This window comes from Felis catus, chromosome X, assembly GCF_018350175.1.
Source record: "Felis catus isolate Fca126 chromosome X, F.catus_Fca126_mat1.0, whole genome shotgun sequence".
In the NCBI taxonomy this organism is placed as follows: Eukaryota; Metazoa; Chordata; class Mammalia; order Carnivora; family Felidae; genus Felis; species Felis catus.
In genome coordinates, this window is record NC_058386.1 from 101,965,156 (window position 1) to 101,984,845 (window position 19,690).

The window sequence follows — 19,690 nt, forward strand, 5'->3', positions numbered from 1 at the left end:
CAGTCTGACTGATATCAAAGTGTCCTGCTCCCAGGCCTCACGATGAAGCTAACTTGAGTAAATGTGCATTTTTCCTAAACAGGCCAGGAAGCACCAACAGACAACAAAGGATTTACTAAGGACAAAGTTGAGGGATTGGGAACAAACTCCAACAGTGTTCCGATTGGCCTGAGAAAGCTGAGAAATCCGGATCCCCCCCCCGCCCCCCCTCCCCCCCCCCCCCCCGTTACCTGATGTTCTCCCCCCCTGCACTTCAGGCAGCCCAGTCCAAGTGTTTCCGTGCTAAAAGGGATGGTGATTTATTTTAATTCTTCATAGGTTATACCATGTCGGAGACTTAAATTCAATGAAGGGTAGCCACATAGGGTTTATGAAAATGAGAAAAAATAAATATTTTGAAAGGCTTCACCAATTAATGAAATGAAAGAACCAAGTCCTTATAGATATGAGTTTGAAACCAGAAGGAGAAAATCCAAGTCATAATCTAGGATGGAGAGAATTGAAAGCATCCTTGAAATCGTGTCTCAGAATCTTTCTCAGTTGAGTAACTCAGCCAAATTAACAATTTCCTCTATCTTCCTTTTCTCCCACATGTACAGGAGTGAAGCTTAAATCAACTTAAACTGGTCCATATTATGCCCACTGCCTCATTATTAATCTAAAAATCAGAATGTATAGAAAGACAGAAACAAAACAAAGCGTCACCAACACTGAGGCACAGGGATGGGGTGGCATGGAGTGTGAGACAGTAACATATATAAATCCTAAAAATTTTACACCATTTCACTCATTTCAAATATAGTATATCTAACGTCATAGGGCGCCTGGGTGGCTCAGCCGGTTAAGCGTCCGACTTCAGCTCAGGTCATGATCTCACAGTTGGTGGGTTCGAGCCCTGCGTCGGGCTCTGTGCTGACAGCTCAGAGCCTGGAGCCTACTTCAGATTCTGGGTCTCCCTCTCTCTGCCCCTCCCGCACTTGCACTCTGTCTCTGCATGTCTCAAAAACAAATAAACATTAAATAAATAAATAAATAAATAAATAAATAAATAAATAAAGTCAGATTAATGAAATAGATGCCCTGATAGGTTTCATTCCATGAATGGAGATCAATGGGAAATAAATAGCAACATTTGCACACAAACATCAAGTTCAATTCACTGAAAACAACTATTTCTCCAAATTAATATGCTTTTAGAAAAGCCATTTGTACTCTCATCTTAACTCAAACCTTCTCTGTGAGAACCTTTGGAAATGCTCAAGACCGATCAGTCCTGGTTGTCACTGATTGAAAATTTATAGAATCCAAATTGGTGAAATCATACTGGAGGTCATAAATAAGATTCTAAATTGTATACTCTTTATTGAAAAGTAGGAGTCAGATTAAGACTTACAGAACTCACACTGAGCAGGAGAAAGTTGTTGAGCCAAGGAAGGAAAGGAATATATAGAAAATAATCAGTTGAATTTAGCTAGCTGGTTTCTGAACTGCTATTTTAACTCTTCTTCCTATGTAAAATATGGATAACAACAGAATCTACTTTGCAGAGTGATCATGAGGATGGTGTGAGATAAAGATATTAAAAGTGTATTCGGAAATAGTGAGGTGCTGAACATTCATATTGTACTTCATGTTACAAATACTATTCTAAATCATTATCTACATTAATTTATTCAATAGTCACAAAATCCTTGTGGTCAACGTTAATATTATCCTTCTTTTATAGATGATGAAATTCGGGCACAGAAACTTTATATATAACTTTCCCAAGGTCACACAGCTGGGATTTAAACCTAGGCTCTCTGGCTCCACAGTCCAAACTTTTAATCACTATGCTCTACTGCCTCTCAAAAGTTGAAATCATTCTTGGAGGTCCATATTGGGCCAACAGAGACTTGCAATAAGGACTAGTTTTTAGCAGACTGGATCATCGGTTTTCCTTGGCAACACAGCCCGATTCTGTGATACCCCATCCAGTTCCTAAAATAAGATGTAAGGAAAATAAACCTATAAAAGAAAACAAAAAGGATGCATGTCCTTCACTCCTGAGTCTTCCAACTCTGTCTCAGTAGACAGTATTACACGATCAAGGTAGATAGATGGTTCATTAGACTGAGGGCCAAATGAAACTGAACAGTTTCATTTCTGAAAGTCCCTAACACATCCATGGGATAAGGCACAGTAATACAGTCTGGTGGCTCACCACGGTAAGCAGTTCTTGTGATGGGGCTAGGAGAGGATAATGTGCATTTTGGTAAAGCTCATTCTGATGTACCTTTCCTCTGATCCTTTGCCCCCACCACCTCCCCATTTTGAGTCATTGCCCTGTGGTCAGACCCCGTGCCCTCCAAAAGTCTGATTTTCATCAAAATCATTTATAAATATTGCTTTCAGTATCCCTTGGGAAAAGAGGCAAAGCCTAATGAGCACAATGAAGACAAAGGTAAAAGGACACCAATGTCCCCTCACTGAAAAATGACACAGTGTAAACACAGGTTTACAGAGAAGAATGAACACCAGTTCTTTCACTGAAGGCATTATTTATAATTGATGACATGGCTATAGCAGGCTTCTAAACCCAAGCCAGAGCATCTGAAGGAAAGGACCAAAGCCATTTGCTAGGAGGCACTGTAAAGTCATGACAATATCTCAAATTAATGACTAGAGCCATGCAAAAAATCAGAGATAACGTAGGAGGTCATGAGGCCAAACCCAACCCGACTTGATTTAAATCTACACCCCCATGCTAAATCAACGCTTCCCTACCCCACTTTAAATACTGCATTGTCCTTTTCCCCAGCTCCTGACTCACCTCCTCTTCACCACCAACATACATACATGAAGTTTTCCAGAGGAAAGCAAACCAATAAGCAGCCAATGAACTCATCTTTGACAGGTCAATTAATCACCTCTGTGTGTTGTTTGTCAGAGGGGCAGGGTTCCACTCTGTGGGGTGGGTGTCAGGCAAAATAATCTGCGGTCAAATATTGGCAAACACTTACCTTGAGTAGACCCAGCTTGAGCCTCCAGGTCACAACAAACAGGAGAGAACTTAAAACCTGTAATATTAAACATTTTATGAATTAATCCTTATCCAAGTCACCTGGGAATCCTCAATCTTTAACCCCTACCCTTCATCCAATAGTATATTTTAAGTAACAGATTCAATGAACTATGATTCACATACCATAATGTTCACCCTCTTATAAACTGTACAACTCAGTGGATTTTAGTATTTTCACAGAGCTCTACAACCATCACCAATATATAATTCCAGAATCATTTAATCACTCCAAAAGAAACCCCATACTTAGGATCTTGTAGGAGTAGAAAAGTGGTTGAAACCCATGGCGAAACTTCTTTTATTTTAATGTTTCAATCCAGTGAACTGGCTATAACTTCATATGTCAGGAGTGAGATGAGGGAGGATGGGAAGTCTCAGCAATGCAGGAGACCATCTAGCACCCTTTTTACATATATTTGGTCATTATTTTTTTCTGTTTCACAGTTGTAGCCCAGAAAACTTTAGAGAGCAGTCCAAGGTCACATCATTTCCATCCTAGTGCTCTTTCACTTGCATATGACTATGCACACATAGATCATCTACGTTCTCCTCTCATTTCCAAAATTCACCTCCTACACTCTTGGACAAAGCCAGCAATATATACATATGTACCTGAAACTAGACTAAAAAACAAAAACAAAAAACAAAAACCAAAAAACACAAAAAACCAAGACCCAAAGGATACTTGGTGATAGTACAAAACATTATGGCCTATCATTAAGGAAATGATAATCTAACTAGTAGGCAAACAGTCATTCCTGATTATATCATTGTGGGCAGGGTCCCCTGTGGGCTGAACGAGGAAGAAGACAGAATAGAAGAAAGCTGTAGGTATAGGGCTGGCGGCTACCTCTCTGCCACCTGAGAAAATACTAATTAGCCACTGCTAACGGAGCAGGCCTGTGGTCATGGGGATGGGACCTATGAAATTTAGACAAACAGAATGATGAAGAGCCTAGATTAGTGTGTTTAATAAGCATTAATGTGCTTTCTTATGAAAGGGTTCTGTTCTTCAGTAGAGACAGGGAGCAGAAATAAATTAACCTCTATGCAGCAAATCAAAATGATAAAACTTTTCTGCTTCTAAAAGTTGTAAGAAAACAATATGTAATTGAGACTTAATGATATTGCTACTATTACTTACCATCTGGCAAATGGCTAAAAAGTTAATTTACCTTCTGGGTTTTTTTTTTTTTTTATCATTTCGGTCTAACTTGGTTAATTTGGATCTGTCTATACACTTGACAGTTTAATCTGAATTAAAATAGAAAGCCCATACAGAATATGCTTGCTATACAGTTGTTCATCTCATTGTTCATATATTGATATAAAGCCCAAATGCATGAAATGTACTTTCCATAATAAATACCACTAGTATTACACTGGAAAATAAAGACGGAAATAAAAGGTGAGTAATAAACACGACATGCACAATACTGCTGACCGCATGAGATTATTTCCCTCGGGGGAATCACCAGGAATAAAAAGCATTTTATCTATCATTATAAATAAATGTGTCTATTTGCCAGATACTTAGGTACATGCCTTGTCCATGGGAACCCACTATCCCGCATACGAAATGAAAGATAGGAAGACACAGGGAAGGAAAACAAATCAAAGGCTAAAAACTGCATTCACTCTGGGTTTTACTTAAACAGTATAGATCGTTCTATTACCATTCTCCCCATCCGACTTCCTCTCATGGTCCGTGTCGGTCAAGGACAACGCGGAGTTGGCCCGGCTGGACAGACAGGAGCTGTGCTCTGATTTCATCCCCCTTATCCACATTCTCAGAGCGTGGTCAGGTGAGACAGCACCTTCGGTCTCCGTGTCCACATCAGACCCCATCTCTAGCTGGTAGCCGTGCCGAGAAACGCTGTGCATGTCTGTCTGGTAGCCAGAGCACAGAGTGTGAGGAGTTTCACAGAATTCCATCTCTGAGAAGAAACAAAGTTCAGAGAAAAAAGTTGAGAAACAGTAAGAAATACCCACGAAAATTCTACTTTCTGTCCTCACACCCACCCCCCCCCCCTTGCTAGTAATTATGTGGTTTTGCAAAGTTAGAATTCTGGCCTTTTTATTTATGGTAGCTAGGATTCTATGCTTATTTTGCACTTCTGTGGCTTAAAATTATGCTCCTGTTGATTCTTACAAGGCTCTGGAAAAAGCATGCCCAAAATAGCTTTATAGCTACAATTTTAGGTTGCACAAAATGTAATGAAATAAGTGAGTGTAGAGGAGTATAAAGCGTAGAAAGCTGTCCTTTAAAAGATATTTCTCTTCCAGGAAGAATATATATGATCTGTAGAGCACACCTATGCTTAAAATATTAACATTATCAGCTTTTCTAAGTATTTCATACACATTAGACTTAAGAGTAAGTAATTCAACGTGAAAAATCTGGGTGAAAACATTACATTTAAATATACTTCTCTAAAGTACGTTTCTCAAAATGCATTAGTCTGCCACCGAAATTCTGGGTACTTAATATCATTATTTCCCATCGTCTCCAAAGGAGTCTGAGGCCCACTTGATGCTAATGATTCTGATTCAATCGTTCTTTGAACAAATTCATTAAAAATATTCAATTGTGTATCATGCATCAGCGGTGCTCAGGGTTTGGATTTTCCCTCTCCCTGTCCCTACCTCGAGTCTTAGATCCAAAAAGTGTTTAGGGTGGTAGAGATGGTGTAATGAATCCTCTCTTTTTACAGTTGAGGAAAATAAGGTCCGGAGGATAGGCATCATTTGTCTATTGCCCATGTCAGAGAGCAACAGATCCCTTTTTCCTGAAACACCCTTCTGCGTATAGTTTCTGCTAGACGCCAATAAAGCCCCATCCACTCACTGCATGAATATCAGGCATTCAGTCTTACAGTCAATTTTGCATTCAATTATGGCAAGGTGTCAAAAAGGGGAAAGGATGCTTTAACGGTCCCTAATAAGTTAATGAAAAATGACCACATGCCAAGATACATCATCGGAAACGTCTATGTAATACTTAGATAAGGTAATCCAGGGATGTTGTACACTATATGGGATTTTCTCCGACTGACATCAGAGACAGGGTATGTCATCTGGCCAGGAAGAAGCTTAACTGAGTGCATCTAATCCTTAGCACATATCAATAAAATGCAAACCCTGAAATGAATTTCACTCTTTGAATGGAGAAAGTGCTAGAATTTAGACAGGCGGACCATACACTGGAAGGAAAATGCAGAATATGAATAAATGTTTTAAAAATAGTGATTTTTATGACATATAATTGCCAAAAAAGGGTTTAACAAATCAAATCTTAATGGTTATTTAATAGCCATCGGGTGCTCAGTACTGTGCTCTATGAAACAGATATTGTGGACATACATAATGCATTAGGATAATTCAATTATATTATAAGTCACTCCTAAGCACGTTACTTATGATTTCTGTGATGCAGGTAAGAGCAATTCTGTTTTTCCACAAAAATTTGTCTAAATTCCGAAGGAGTGATGTTTTAAAAATAGGCATGGCTTCCACCTATCAAGCATAAAACCTCAGGAAACCATGCCTCTCCTTGACATAAGGCTAAAAGTAAAAATCTATTTTGCCAAATATAAATCCCAGTGATCTAGAATATTGTCATCAGTTAATATTCATGCCTCTTAATTTCACAATGTTTCATTATCCAATCCTACTGTGCAATTGTTGCTGCAGCAACCTGATAATGAACCTGTCAGCTTGAAGCTGCAGGAAAGGAATTTTATATTGGCCTGCCTTCACAACTTCATTCCCCTAGACCAATGCTTCCCAAACATCAACATGCTTCAGAATCACCTGGAAGGCTTGTTAAAATACTGATTGTGCTTGCCCTCCGGTTTCAGTTTCAGATAGCAGGTCTGGAGTAAGGCTGGAGAACCTGCATTTCTAACAAGTTCCCAGGTAACTCCTATGCTACTGGCCCAGGGGCCACACCTTGAAAACTCCATTCCTCGAGATTACTGTGAAGTCAGTGGGAGCCAGGAAAAGGGGAGAAGGGACAGAACAACCTTCCTGTGGCATTACCAAAGCTTTTGCAATGAGAAAAGAAAGAGCTTGAATTGAATTGCTATGAAGTGTCCCCATTCATTTTCCATGGATTCGGGGCACTAATTAGGAAATTTACTTTCAAAAGCACAGACGTGCATTTATTTTCACTCCTACAATGGCACTGAGATGTGATTTTCCAAAGATTTGAATATGAGCATCTGAGTCATGGTAAAGACATTCATTGGAAAAGGATGAGCAAATAAAAATAAATACACAGCCAATTTGCCACTCTGTATAATAAAATACTACAGAAAGTTAAAAAATAAAAATCACTGGTAAATGTAGGAAACATGCCTTTTCGTTAGAGATTTTTTCCCATTCAAAAAGAAATTTAAACATGCAAAATTTGTGTAATGAAATGTATATAAAATGATCAAAAATCGCAAAATTTCTGTTGGAACCATAGTCTGATTTGAATGCAAAGGTTAAATCACAAATTCTCTAATTAAATACAACCAGATAGGGGCACCTGGGCGGCTCGGTTGGTTAAGCATCTGACTTCGGCTCAGGTCATGATCTCATGGTTTATGAGTTTGAACCCTGCATAGGGCTCTGTGCTGACAGCTCAGAGCCTGGAGCCTGCTTCGAATTCTGTATCTCCCTCTCTCTCTGCCCCTCCCCTGCTCGTTCTCTCTCTCTCTCTCAAAAATAAACATTAAAAAAATTTTTTTAAGTACAACCAGATAAAAGTACACTTCCTTATCAATACATAATTAGAAAAAGTAACAATCTAAGTAAGCAATCAGTTGTTTTTTTAATGTTTAAACAAAAAAAGAAGAGAGAGAGAAAGAAGTTTCCCTTACAGTAAGTGATGTGAACATTTCTCTTTCTTGAAATCAACATTACCATTGTAAATTGTTTCCTTAAATACACAAAGGTCCTGGTGGTGTTCAAAATTCCCATAGGATGCATTTTCTGTAAAGCACTTACAATGCACCTTAAGTAGTTGTTTTTAGCCTTCTGCATATAACCTTGTTACCTAAAATACTACGTATTCCCTAGAGAAGATGAAGTTCAATTGGATTTATTATAGGTCTATTCTTACCAAAAAGCTAACCATAAGAGAAATGAAAGTGTACCTTCAGATACCTACAACTTAAATGGATAGCGGTACCATGAGAAATTGCAATTCAGGAGTAAACAGATACAGATGTTGCCAAATGAATGGTGTATTTGGAGCTTTATGAACATGTATTTAAATTTTACTATAAGGAAAACCTATTTTGCAGCCTCATAAGAAACAAAATCTGAGCAAATTAATACAGTTGAAATCCAATTTTTAAAGGGGGCAGAAGATTTGAAGAAATACTTCATTAAAAAAGGTATACAAATAACCAATAAGCAATAGAAAAGATGCTCAACACCATTAGTTACCAGGAAAACATAAACTCAAACTGCAATGAGATGCCACTACAGACCTACCAGAATGGCTAAGAAAACTTCTGACCGCCCCAAGTGTCGACAAGGATGTGGAGCAACTATATAGATGGCTAGTGAGAAAGTAAAATGGTACATTTGCCAGTTTCCTCAAAAGGTAAAGCAATACCTCACAGGAGAGCAATACACTCCTGGATATTTATCCTAAGGAAATGAAAACTTTTGTCCAAACAAAATTACATAAGGGGTTGTTCATAAGCTTTATTCATAATAGCTAAAAAGAAGACACAACCCAAGTGTCCATAAATAGGTAAAAGGCTAAACTACCTGTGGTAGATATATACACACACAGGATGTGTGGAACACAATTCAGTCCTAAAAAATGAATGAACTATTGATACATAACAAGATGCATGGACCTCAAAATAATTATCCTGAGAGAAAGAAGACCAATGGAATGTCTATATTCTGTATGCTTCCCTTTAAATAAAATTCTAGAAAATGCAAACCCATCTATAGTGACAAAAAATAGATCAGTGGTGGCTTCAGGGAGAAAGGGAGGGAGAACTGTAGAACAAAGGGGCACAAGGAAACAATGGGGATGATCTAAATCTTTGTTCTCCTGCTCCTGACAATAGTTTTGTATGTGCGGTACTTGCCAAAGTTTATCAATTGTACACGTTAAGTATGCGTGGTTTATTGTACTTGAATTATACCTCCATATAATTTTTTAGTGGATTATACACCACCAGAAAATAGGACAGTGAGGAGACAGGAGAGCCAGTCAATTTTCATAGATGGAGCCGAGGGTCTCAGGTTAGCAGCAGACCCTACTCTCTTCCTCCTAGTGGAAGAAAGTACATGTCACATGAATGAAAAGGTAGTAAAGATGCAAAATTGCTTTTATCTAAGCCAAGAAGCAATCAAGGCTAACTGACACATGATTTCTCAGTGATTCTCTAGGGAGCCCTGTTTTCCTAGGAACATAACAGTTGAAACCCAATTTTAGGGGGGTGGAACTAAGAATGATACTGATCACTGATGAGCTTTCAGCTTCTAAGGGAGCATTCTGTAATTGGGGATCACGAGAATAAGTTGAGTGAATCTGGCACAAAGGATCGCTTTAAGCCACTATTAATGTTAATAAATTAGTAATTTTTTAAATGCTATGAAGTGCCAAGTAAAATGAACTACTGAATTTTCTCTCTGAATCTAGGGATTGATCTTCAGGTGTTCAGCCTGGAGAAGCCATTTATCAAAACTTGAAAGGGAAAGTCATAGTTATCTGTGTCAGCATTTTTCTAGAAATGCCATTTTTGAGTTTGAAAAGCTCAAGACTTTATTTTCCTTAAAATTCTACCCATCCAAACTTCCTCTAAAAAGGGAGCTTTAAGGCATCATACTCCAAATAAATAATTGGAGGTCAAAAAGCATGATTAGTCTTAGCCATGACCTGAGTGATTTGTGATATAACTTCTATAGAGTGTAGTCCATTTCCAAAGTAAGGAAAAGGGAGGGGGGATAAAATTATTAGCTTTAATTACTGTGACTCATAACATGCCTTATGTACCATGTGCAAAAGCAGGTGTTTTTAATTAGCCATGTTGTTTTTAGATAAGTCAATTAACATCCTAGTTTTCCTCATTTGTAAAATGTTCAGGTCCACCAGAAATAAATATCTGGGTAACTCCCCTGTTCTAAAACTCTGTAATTATAACTTGACCTGTTACTGCAAAGTGTAAAATGGTAAATATTTTCAAATGGGGAAAGAATTAATGGTTTTATAAATCAAGGTACTATTCATGCTTCTATTGTGAAGGATAATCACCATGTTAGCTAAATAAGATCTTGTGTCATGATTACCAGTCTTAAAATATTAAAATATTGATATAGCTTAGGTATCCACTGTGAACTGCAAAATTATCAATAGAGTATGTAAAATACATGATGTAAAAAAAAATCAACTGATATGGCACCTGAGTGGTGCAGTTGGTTAAGCATCTGACTCTTGATCTTGGCTCGGGTCATGATCTCATGGTTTGTGAGTTTGAGCTTCACATAGGGCTCTGCACTGTTGGTATGAAGTCTGCTTAGGATTCTGTCTCTCCTTTTCTCTCTGCCCTTCCCCAACTTGTGCGCGTGTGTGCACACTCTCTCTCTCTCTCTCTCTCTCTTTCTCTCAAAATAAATAAACTTAAGAAACCTTTTAAAAAATCATCTGACTAAATAGTTACTCATCAAACATAAAACTGTCAGTTTATAAACATGGCTACTGCAAATAATACTCTATAGCATAATGAATAAAAATTCACACAATTAAGAAGTATTACTGACCACTAAAAATTCATTACTGGCTCTAGGGAAAATATAATGTGTTATAATCTTAAGTGAAAGAAAGAAAGAAAGAAAGAAAGAAAGAAAGAAAGAAAGAAAGAAAAGAAAGAAAGAAAGAAAAGAAAGAAAGAAAGGGAAGGAGGAGGGAGAGAAGTAAGCAAAAGCAGAAAGAACACAAATAATTTTCCTTACTGGGTACCATTTTGTCTTTCTCAGTTTAGGGGCTCTGAAGATAAAATGATATCAAATTGTCAAATCAGTTCATGTTAGTTTACTTAAACACAGCTCCACTGAATACCCACTCAATTTCAAGTCAAGAAAACAAAACAAAATAGACTTCTCTGATTTCTCTGAGTCTTAGAAAATTAACCCAATTTAATTTCCTCTCGTCTTACTTTATGAAAAAGCTTTACCAAGTGCACAATTGTACCATACTAGGCACCGAGCAGAGTGAGTTAACAGGACCATGTCATGTTCTTTGGCAAGTTCCACAGAGAGCTTTTTTAAAGGCCCAAATGACAACAAAGTAATAAAGGCACACCACCCAGACATGACCTTTATTTTTCTGCTGAGGGCTTATCAGTGTTTTCTGGGGCACAGCAGTGAGAAATGGAGTGTTCCCACAGGTACGTCTGGAGCTTGTGGTTATCAGAGGACTTCAAGAAAATAGCAAAGCTTCCTAAGCCTAATCTCCCTCCTCACAGTTTCAAATGTACCCATTATCTCAGTACTCAGGACCTACCAATTATGCCTTATTTAATTTTCAAGATTTCTCCATCTGTCAGTATAGTGAAAAGCACAGCAAAAAAATCTGGGCAGAGTTAAAAGCCTGAAGTATAAACGTTCATGCTTTGTGACCAATATTGGCTAACTGGAGCCATCCCAGAAAATAGTTAACAGACCACGTTAATGTCAAAAAGAATGCTCTCAGAAGTACAGTAAGTTGTAAATCTGTAAAAATGGCTCAAACCAGAGAAGGACGCAGAACTGTAAAGAACGTCAAAAGGAAGGGAGATGATGAAGGAACCTGGAAGAAATCAAAAGGGACTCCAATCTTATTTAGAGAGACAGGAGAATATCCTTCAGCAATCTAAGAAGGAAGGACATTTGATATGGAAATAAGCAACTTCCTGTCTATTTTCTTGAACTAACATTGGCCTCAGTGTAGGGCCCATGTAGACTGTACTCACATAAGATGGGTGAACTTGCTCTGAGGCTAACACACAGCCGTTACCATCACAATGAAAAATGTGATGCTTGCTCTCCAGCCTTCATAACAAGAGCCTGGAAAAATAATCAGGGACTAGAAAAGATGGTGGGAGGTCCTGGACTTCAACAGAAATTTAGATCAATGAGAACCTGTGCATGTTCCCTTTATTTCAACATTTCGAATAAGACAGAAACTTCCTGGCCTAAATGAGAAATTTTCAGGGCTACTGAACACTGAAAATGCATGGTGCTCAATGGCCCTAAAAATTTCTCATTTTTTACCTTTGTGGGTCCAATCTTCTGGCTGTTCATAACTCTTTGGAGGCTGAATTCTTATTGACCACTGTGGTCTTCCAGGTATACTTGTGCATTTTCATTATGTTCACAAAGCATGTGAAGCTGTTTGGGGTGTGTGTGTGTGTGTGTGTGTGTGTGTGTGTGTGTGTGTGTGAATTTTAAACCGCATTAATCTGTGGCACAATTCCACCTGCAGAAGTGAGACGAGTGAGCTAAAGAGTTAAATAACCACCAAAAAAAACCCACTTGTGAGTGCTTCAAACCATACTCACAAAAGCAAACAGTGTGACTTCCATAATATTCTACACTAATCTGTAGGCATTTATTTTGTGATGAATGAGTAAAGATACCAAGATAGAACTGTGCACCAGAGTCACTGTTTACAAAAAAAAACTACTCAATAAACTACATTCTGCTCTGTAAGGGGATTCTTCTTACCACATTTCAAAGATGCCCCACTTACCTTTGCCACTGTATCTCTGGACATATTGTGCCAACCACCTGGAACACCTCCCTCTGATTTTTCACGAATCTAATTCCTGTATCCAGCCTGTGTCGTTACCTTCACAAAGTATTCTCCAACTATCATCTCCCCTCTCCCAATAATCTTATCCTCATCCACAGCATTTCTAAGCTTTACTATATATTTTTTATACGTGACTGTATATTTCTTTTTTCTCTATAAGCATATCATCTGCGTTACCTACTAAATTACACTTCCAGATCCTACAGTGTTTTCTAAACTTTTGGTATCTCTCAAAACCAAATGAGATAATTTCCACAAAGCATTGGGTGATTTATTAAGGCCCAGATAAATATGAGGTAGTTTTGTCATCCCCTCAGGCCCTAGAATAATTCTAGTCAAGGACTGATCATTAAATCCCAAAGTTTTAAAGTCCATAGTTAATAGGGAACCGCTCTTGAAAGGATTAAATTCATGAATACAATTCTGATGCATATGAGATAGTTTTGCTTACCATAAAACAATGCCTACTAATGCAAATTGAAAAATTGCTATTTTGGTAAATTAGCTATGCATTTCAAATGATAGATGCTCCACAAATTTGCCAAGAGGAGAAAGACAGCAGCCCACTGGCTGTGGATTCAGGAAAAACAATTTATAGCAATATTAGACTAATGGAGAACACGTTCTCTGTATTGTCTTCTGACTGAAATAGCATCACAAAGGAAGCTGCCCTCACTATATTGTTTGGCTTAATGAATTGGGAAATGGCTCCCTATTAAAATTCTTCAAAATATACCCCAGGGTATAGAACTGGGAGGCTTCTTAAAACCAGTCTGAAAGCCTTGGTAAAGACGACCTTTCAGCTAGCTTGAGTGGAAACATCTTTCCTCCTTTCATCCATCAGTTTCATCCCATTTACCAGACAGAAATTCCCATCTTGGCAAATCTGTAGAGTGTCCTGGAGGGAGGAGGTAGCTCCTCTCAGACTGTTCTCATGAAATGTTTTTCTTGTTTCTTCAGGAATGTAAAAGAAGAAACTCTCCAAATGCGCAAAGGTTGTGGCAAGAACTCTTAGGACACTCATAGGGACTTCTGAATGTGAATTCTATTTACAGGAAAACGTTAAATTCTAGAGAATTTAAAACATTAAAACATTAAAGTCTTGACTTCCAGTCAAGATAGAATGATGGCGGCCAAATTTATTCTCTTACCTGAAACAGTAACAACAACAAAACCCAGGTAAAATATACCAGGGGCGCCTAGGTGGCTCAGTCGGTTAAGCATCTGACTCTTAATTTCGGCTCAGGTCATGATGTCACGGTTGAGTTCAAGCCCCACATCGGGCTCTGTGCTGGCGATGCAGAGCCTGCTTGGGATTCTCTCTCTCCCGTCTCTCTCTCTCTCTCTCCCTCTACCCCACTTGCTCTCTCTTTCAAAACAAATAAATAAGCTTTAAAAAATTAAAAAATTAAAAAAATATATATATACCCAACAATGGCGTTTTAGACAATGGGCAACAAAGGCCAGTGATTCCTGAGATATGAGAAACGAGTCAGTTTCATAGGCCTGCAAAGAGTTCTCAGACGTCAGCACAGGGAGGGAGAACAAAGGTGGATCCTAGCAGTCTCTCTGAGTTCAGGAGTTGGAGCTGGTAGTCTGGGAAAGCCAATAGAGCTAGCATTTGCAGTACAGAGCACCAAACAGGAGAGAGCTGCATGGAAAGAGACTTCCAGGGATCTGCAGAGCCCCCCAAACCGCCCCCGACCATCACCGGAGTCCTGAATGGCACAGGCATGGTAGAAAACCACCTGAGACTAGACAAAGAACCGCCTGGAAGGATTAAAAGAAACAACTTGGAATCTGAAGCGCGCTGGAAATAGTCCCTGTTCTCAATAGCCAGAGTGAAAAATCTCATAATCCATAGGCATTAGGTACATTCTGACAAACACATCATGCGTTGAAAATATTGTAGGTCAAAAATGCATTTAACACGCCTAACCTACTGACCATCATAGTTTAGCCTAGCCCACCTTAAGTGTGCTCAGAACACTTACATGAGCCTACAGCTGGGCAAAATCATCCAACACAAAGTCTATTTTATAATAAAATGTTGACTATCTTGTGTAGTTTATTTAATACTGTGCCGAAAGTGAAAACCAGAATGGCTATACGGGTGCAGAATGCCTGTCAGTATACCAGTTGCTGACCCTCGTGATTGCATGGCTGACCGGGAGCTCTGGCTCAGCATCATGAGAGAGTATCGTAGCACGTATCAGTAGCCCGAGAAAAGGTCAAAATTCAAAATTTGAAGTCTGGTTTCTACTGAATGTGTATTACATTTGTGCCATCATAAGGGGAAAAATTGTAAGTTGAGTCATCATATGTAAAGCATTTATGTAAAATGCAGACTAATCTATAGTGACAGAAAGCAGACCAGTAGCTGCCTGGGAATGGAGTGGATGGGGGATGGTAGAGAGAAAAGCATTATAAAGGGGCAAGAGAAAACTTTTGGGAGGTGATAGATATGTTCACTATGATGACTGTCGTGATATTTTCATGGGTCTATACATTTGTCACCATTTGCCAAATTGCACACTAAAAATATGTACAGTTTATTGTATATTATACCTTGATAAGCAAGTTTTTAGAAAATGGTGTAGGAAACAAGAATGCTTCTTGTTGGCCTAATTTATTTTTTAATGTTTATTTATTTACTTTGAGAGAGAGGGAAAAAGCACCAGCATGGGGGAAGGCAGAGAGGGAAAAGGGAGGGAAGGAGGGAGGGAGGGAGAGGGAGAGAGGGAGAGAGGGAGAGAGAGAGAGAGAGAGAGAGAGAGAGAGAGAATCCCAAACAGGCTCCACACTGTCAGCAAAGAGTCTGATGTGGGGTTTGATATCACAAACCCTGACATCATGACCTGAGCCAAAATCAAGAGTCAGAGGCTTACCCAACTGAAGTATCCAGGCACCCCATTTGCCTAATTTAAATGTTCCCATTGAACACTGAGAACAATGAAAAAAGTAACATGATTAATAATACTGAAAAACCAATATGTGTTCAGAAACTGCCACGAATGAGGGAAATGACAGATGAACTTCTCTTGACTTGTCTGCTATTTTGCCTTCACTCCAGTGGAAATCACAAGGCTGCAATTCTGGACACTGAAATTCCTGAATGCTTACATCACTCTAAACTGATGTAAATATGATCAACAGATTAGGTTTGATCCTAATGTGGCAGGAAGGATTCATGGGTCAATCTGGGCTGACTGATAAAGTACCATAACTGATCAGGTGGTCTCCATACCAGTGACATACATCTGCCATTCCCACCTAACAAGCTACTTGCCTTTGTTTTATTCTATAGCTACGGATTTCTCTCATGATCCTGGCTAATCATTCTGACCAAATGCATGTCTTTTGTTTCAAAGGACACTAGATGAAAGGATATGGTTAACTCGGTGCACATACAGCCCTACCCTTTAAATAGCCCTCAAAATCTAACTCTCAGCTACAAGAGGTTAGTAATGTTCCCTTGGTTTCCCACTAATTTCTGCAAAAGCTCTTTAGCAGCATAGTATATATATATATATATATATATATATATATATAGGCAATGGCTGCATGGGTTATTATATAGAGACAGTAGGATAGTAGTCAAACACTAGTAATCAGGCCCACTGTTGACCTCATTCTGAAGTATACCTGATGTGAAATGAGAGAATTCTTTTTGAGAATATGATTATGTTACAGTCCTACCAGTACAAGAACTTCTATTTAGAAAGAAAGGTCATTCTCTATTTACTGTGGAAACTGGGAAATTAATCTACCTCAGTTACCAGGAAATTCACTCATAACCAACAAAGTACAAGGTTTTAGACTAAACCACTTGGACTATTAATTCCAATTTCAAAGCACATTTTCTCCAGTCCTAGAGCACAAGTGGATGCAGGTCAAGCTACCAAGAAACATGCAGTTTTACATACTTAAAACGAAAAGGAAAGTAGATTCAAATATGAATTTAGCATTTTCTGTGTACCAGGCCCTGAAACATACATTCTTTGAGTTAATCCTCACAGTATGCTCTGAGAGAAAGGTTATGATTATCCCTAGTTTTCAAATAAAACAACTGAGGCTCAAAGAGAGATTAAGTAAACTGTCCGAGGCCACACAGATACCAACTGGCAAAGTTAACTTGGAACAATTTTAACAGAATCCTAATCACCTTATAGAGCATATGAAGTTGGAAGTAGCACATTCCAATTCGTAGCCTAGTTCTCATTTGTGCAACGTGTGTGTGGCTGGTGCTACAACTTCCTGCTCCCCGCCTCCCAGGTTTCATTCAGCTAGCTGCTGTTTCCATCTGGATTTTCACAGCTAGCCGCCGAAATACTTTGAGGGATATGGCAGCTGGGAGACCAGGGGCATTTCCTTTGTCACTGACAGGGTAAAAAAAAAAAGAGACCCTTAACCTGTGCATATATTAGCTCATTGTTCTTGTAGGAGTTTAATGTATTTTTACACCTCCTTTTGAACTATTATTCCACTTTGTACTAATTCTTATGGATTCACTTCACCAGCTTCATGTCACTTTGATTCACCGAAAATAACAGTGACATTTTAGAGCATATTCTGTGCTCCCAGACAACACAAACAACATCTGTGTCTACAGGCGGACAAATAAAAGAAAACGTTGGCCTCTCCTGTGTTTAGCTCCCTAGCTCAAAGCAGCTGCCTTGAGGAGAGTTTTGAAATTATTTAATAACATTAACGAAGATGAGATGAATATTATTCATTGGGAATTGTGTGTTGGAGTATTACTTCAGCACATTATCACCCAGCCAGAGGAGACAATCAGATCAAAATTGGGGGCATTTCCTGTTTGCGAGGTAGCATTTATCATCTCAGGCTAAATAGATTGAGCCTAAATCTGTGATCTACATTATGAATTTGACGTGTATCACAGCACTCAGAAAAAGTCTTTGTGTTGAAAATATTCTACGGTTTTTGATTAAATGTTGAGGAAGAGTTTTCTTTATTTTAAATTTACCAAGGAGGCATGAAGTTAGATAAAAGCATGCTTCTCTTTAGCTCTCATTCAGTACTAACATTGCAGGCAAGCTCTACAAAACGCATTTTTTCAGAACCTCTTAAAGCTAGAAAGCAAATACAAACAGCAACAATAACATTAGTGCTTTTGAATTGGAAATTTATATGGCCCAATTCCTTATTAACATTGCTCGAAACATTTAACCAAACAAGCAAATGAACATTCCAGGCACTTAAGAAACAATGGACAGTCTATATACATGAATGCAATCATGTTTATTGTACAGATTTTGGAAAGATGTGCAGGTCATACAATCTACGGGGACTGCTCAAGGGCATTAATGATGTACAGGGCCGATGTAATACAAGTCTACACAATGCCTGGGCAGCTGTCTCTACCCAGCCCCCAAATCATCATCTTGGGGGACAAAACACTCCAAATAAACAGAGATCCGATGTTACACTGACAAAACGTCTGTTTGACTGGACTCTCACTTTCGACACAGGTAACTGGCTTTCACTAGTTCTAAGGTTTATCCTTGACATGATTCTAAGGGAAGCCATTTCCTTTTGTACATTCATTTGCCCTTTTGTAGCCTCTCCCACTCCATACCCAGGATCCAGTATTTTAATTCCCATTATTTCACTTCCTTATCGAGAACCCTACCTCCATTTATTTATTCTCCCTTTCTTGTTCAAATATTCCTTTTTTCAGCTAATTGCCTCAAAGCACAGCACTGTGCTAGCAAATCTGATAAATCTAATCTAGGCTTAGTATACTTGCTCTTCCCAAACCCATGCAAAATGATATAGTAACATTTTTAAGCTTATTTATTTATTTTGGGGGGGGGTGGCAAAGAGAGAGAGAGAGAGAGAGAGAGAGAGAGAGAGAGAGAGAGAGAATCCCAACCAGGCTCCGCGTGGTCAACACAAAGCCCAATGCCAGGCTTCAGCTCATGAACCTGACAGCTCATGACCTGAGCTGAAATCAAGACTCAGATGCTTAACTGACTGAGCCACACAGATGCCCCAATAGTATAATTTTTAATAGAGCACTTCTACCTTTATTTTTCACACACTCAGTTTGTAAGTTATTCAATTGGTACTTAAGCACCTTCTGTGTGATAGGCACTGTGGTAGGATCTGAGTAGATGAGAACGAGGGGAAAAAAAAAAGACCTAGTCTCTGCCCCTGAAGGACTGACAATCCTGTGCACAGGAGATGATGACAAGACAAGGAGGGAAGTGCCATGACGAATTTCTACATAGAGGGCTATGGATTCCAAGGGAAATGAGGGTCTCATCCAGCCTGCAAGAGGGGATGGCTTCAGAGAACAGATGAGACTTTGCCCTGCATATGAAAGAATAAATATGCCTCTAGTGGTAAATATGTCTTTTACCATCTTAAAAAGGCAGTAAAAACATTTCTTGCAGAGAGAAGCCCTGTGTTAAAAGGCAAAGATACATGCAGGGGAATGGTGAATTCAAAGAATAGCAAATAATGCCCTCTGTTTCTACTATAAGTGTATGGGTAGAGGAGCCAGTCTTCAAAGAGTCTTAGATGCCATGCTAAGGAGCTGGGCCTTGCTTGTCTCAAATTATATTCCATGCTGCTTACTGTTCCTCTATGCAAGGACTCCAGAATCATTCATCTATACACAACCAAATTGTAAGAATTTTGCAGAAATCTAACAAGTAGCTTGGAAATTCTAGAGCTCCAAGTTTTAATCCAGAATAGAAAGAAATTCGTTTTTAAGCAAATATTTTTGACCCATATAATGTGGCAGGCACTGTTCAAAGTATTGGAGAAAAGGCAATGAACAAAAACAA

At 38.8% G+C, this 19,690-nt stretch overlaps 1 protein-coding gene across 2 annotated transcripts in view; it reads right to left on the bottom strand.

The window, feature by feature from the left end:
- The window catches only part of TENM1 (teneurin transmembrane protein 1), a 786,286-nt gene that overhangs the window by 482,444 nt on the left and 284,152 nt on the right, over nucleotides 1-19,690 (bottom strand). For both annotated transcript variants that reach the window (XM_011279454.3, XM_011279453.3), the window contains exons 4-5: nucleotides 4,741-5,001; nucleotides 3,003-3,059 (exon numbers count right to left, since the gene is read on the bottom strand). In XM_011279454.3, the coding sequence (XP_011277756.1) occupies nucleotides 3,003-3,059; nucleotides 4,741-5,001 (318 nt within the window). The remainder of the gene's footprint in view (nucleotides 1-3,002; nucleotides 3,060-4,740; nucleotides 5,002-19,690) is intronic.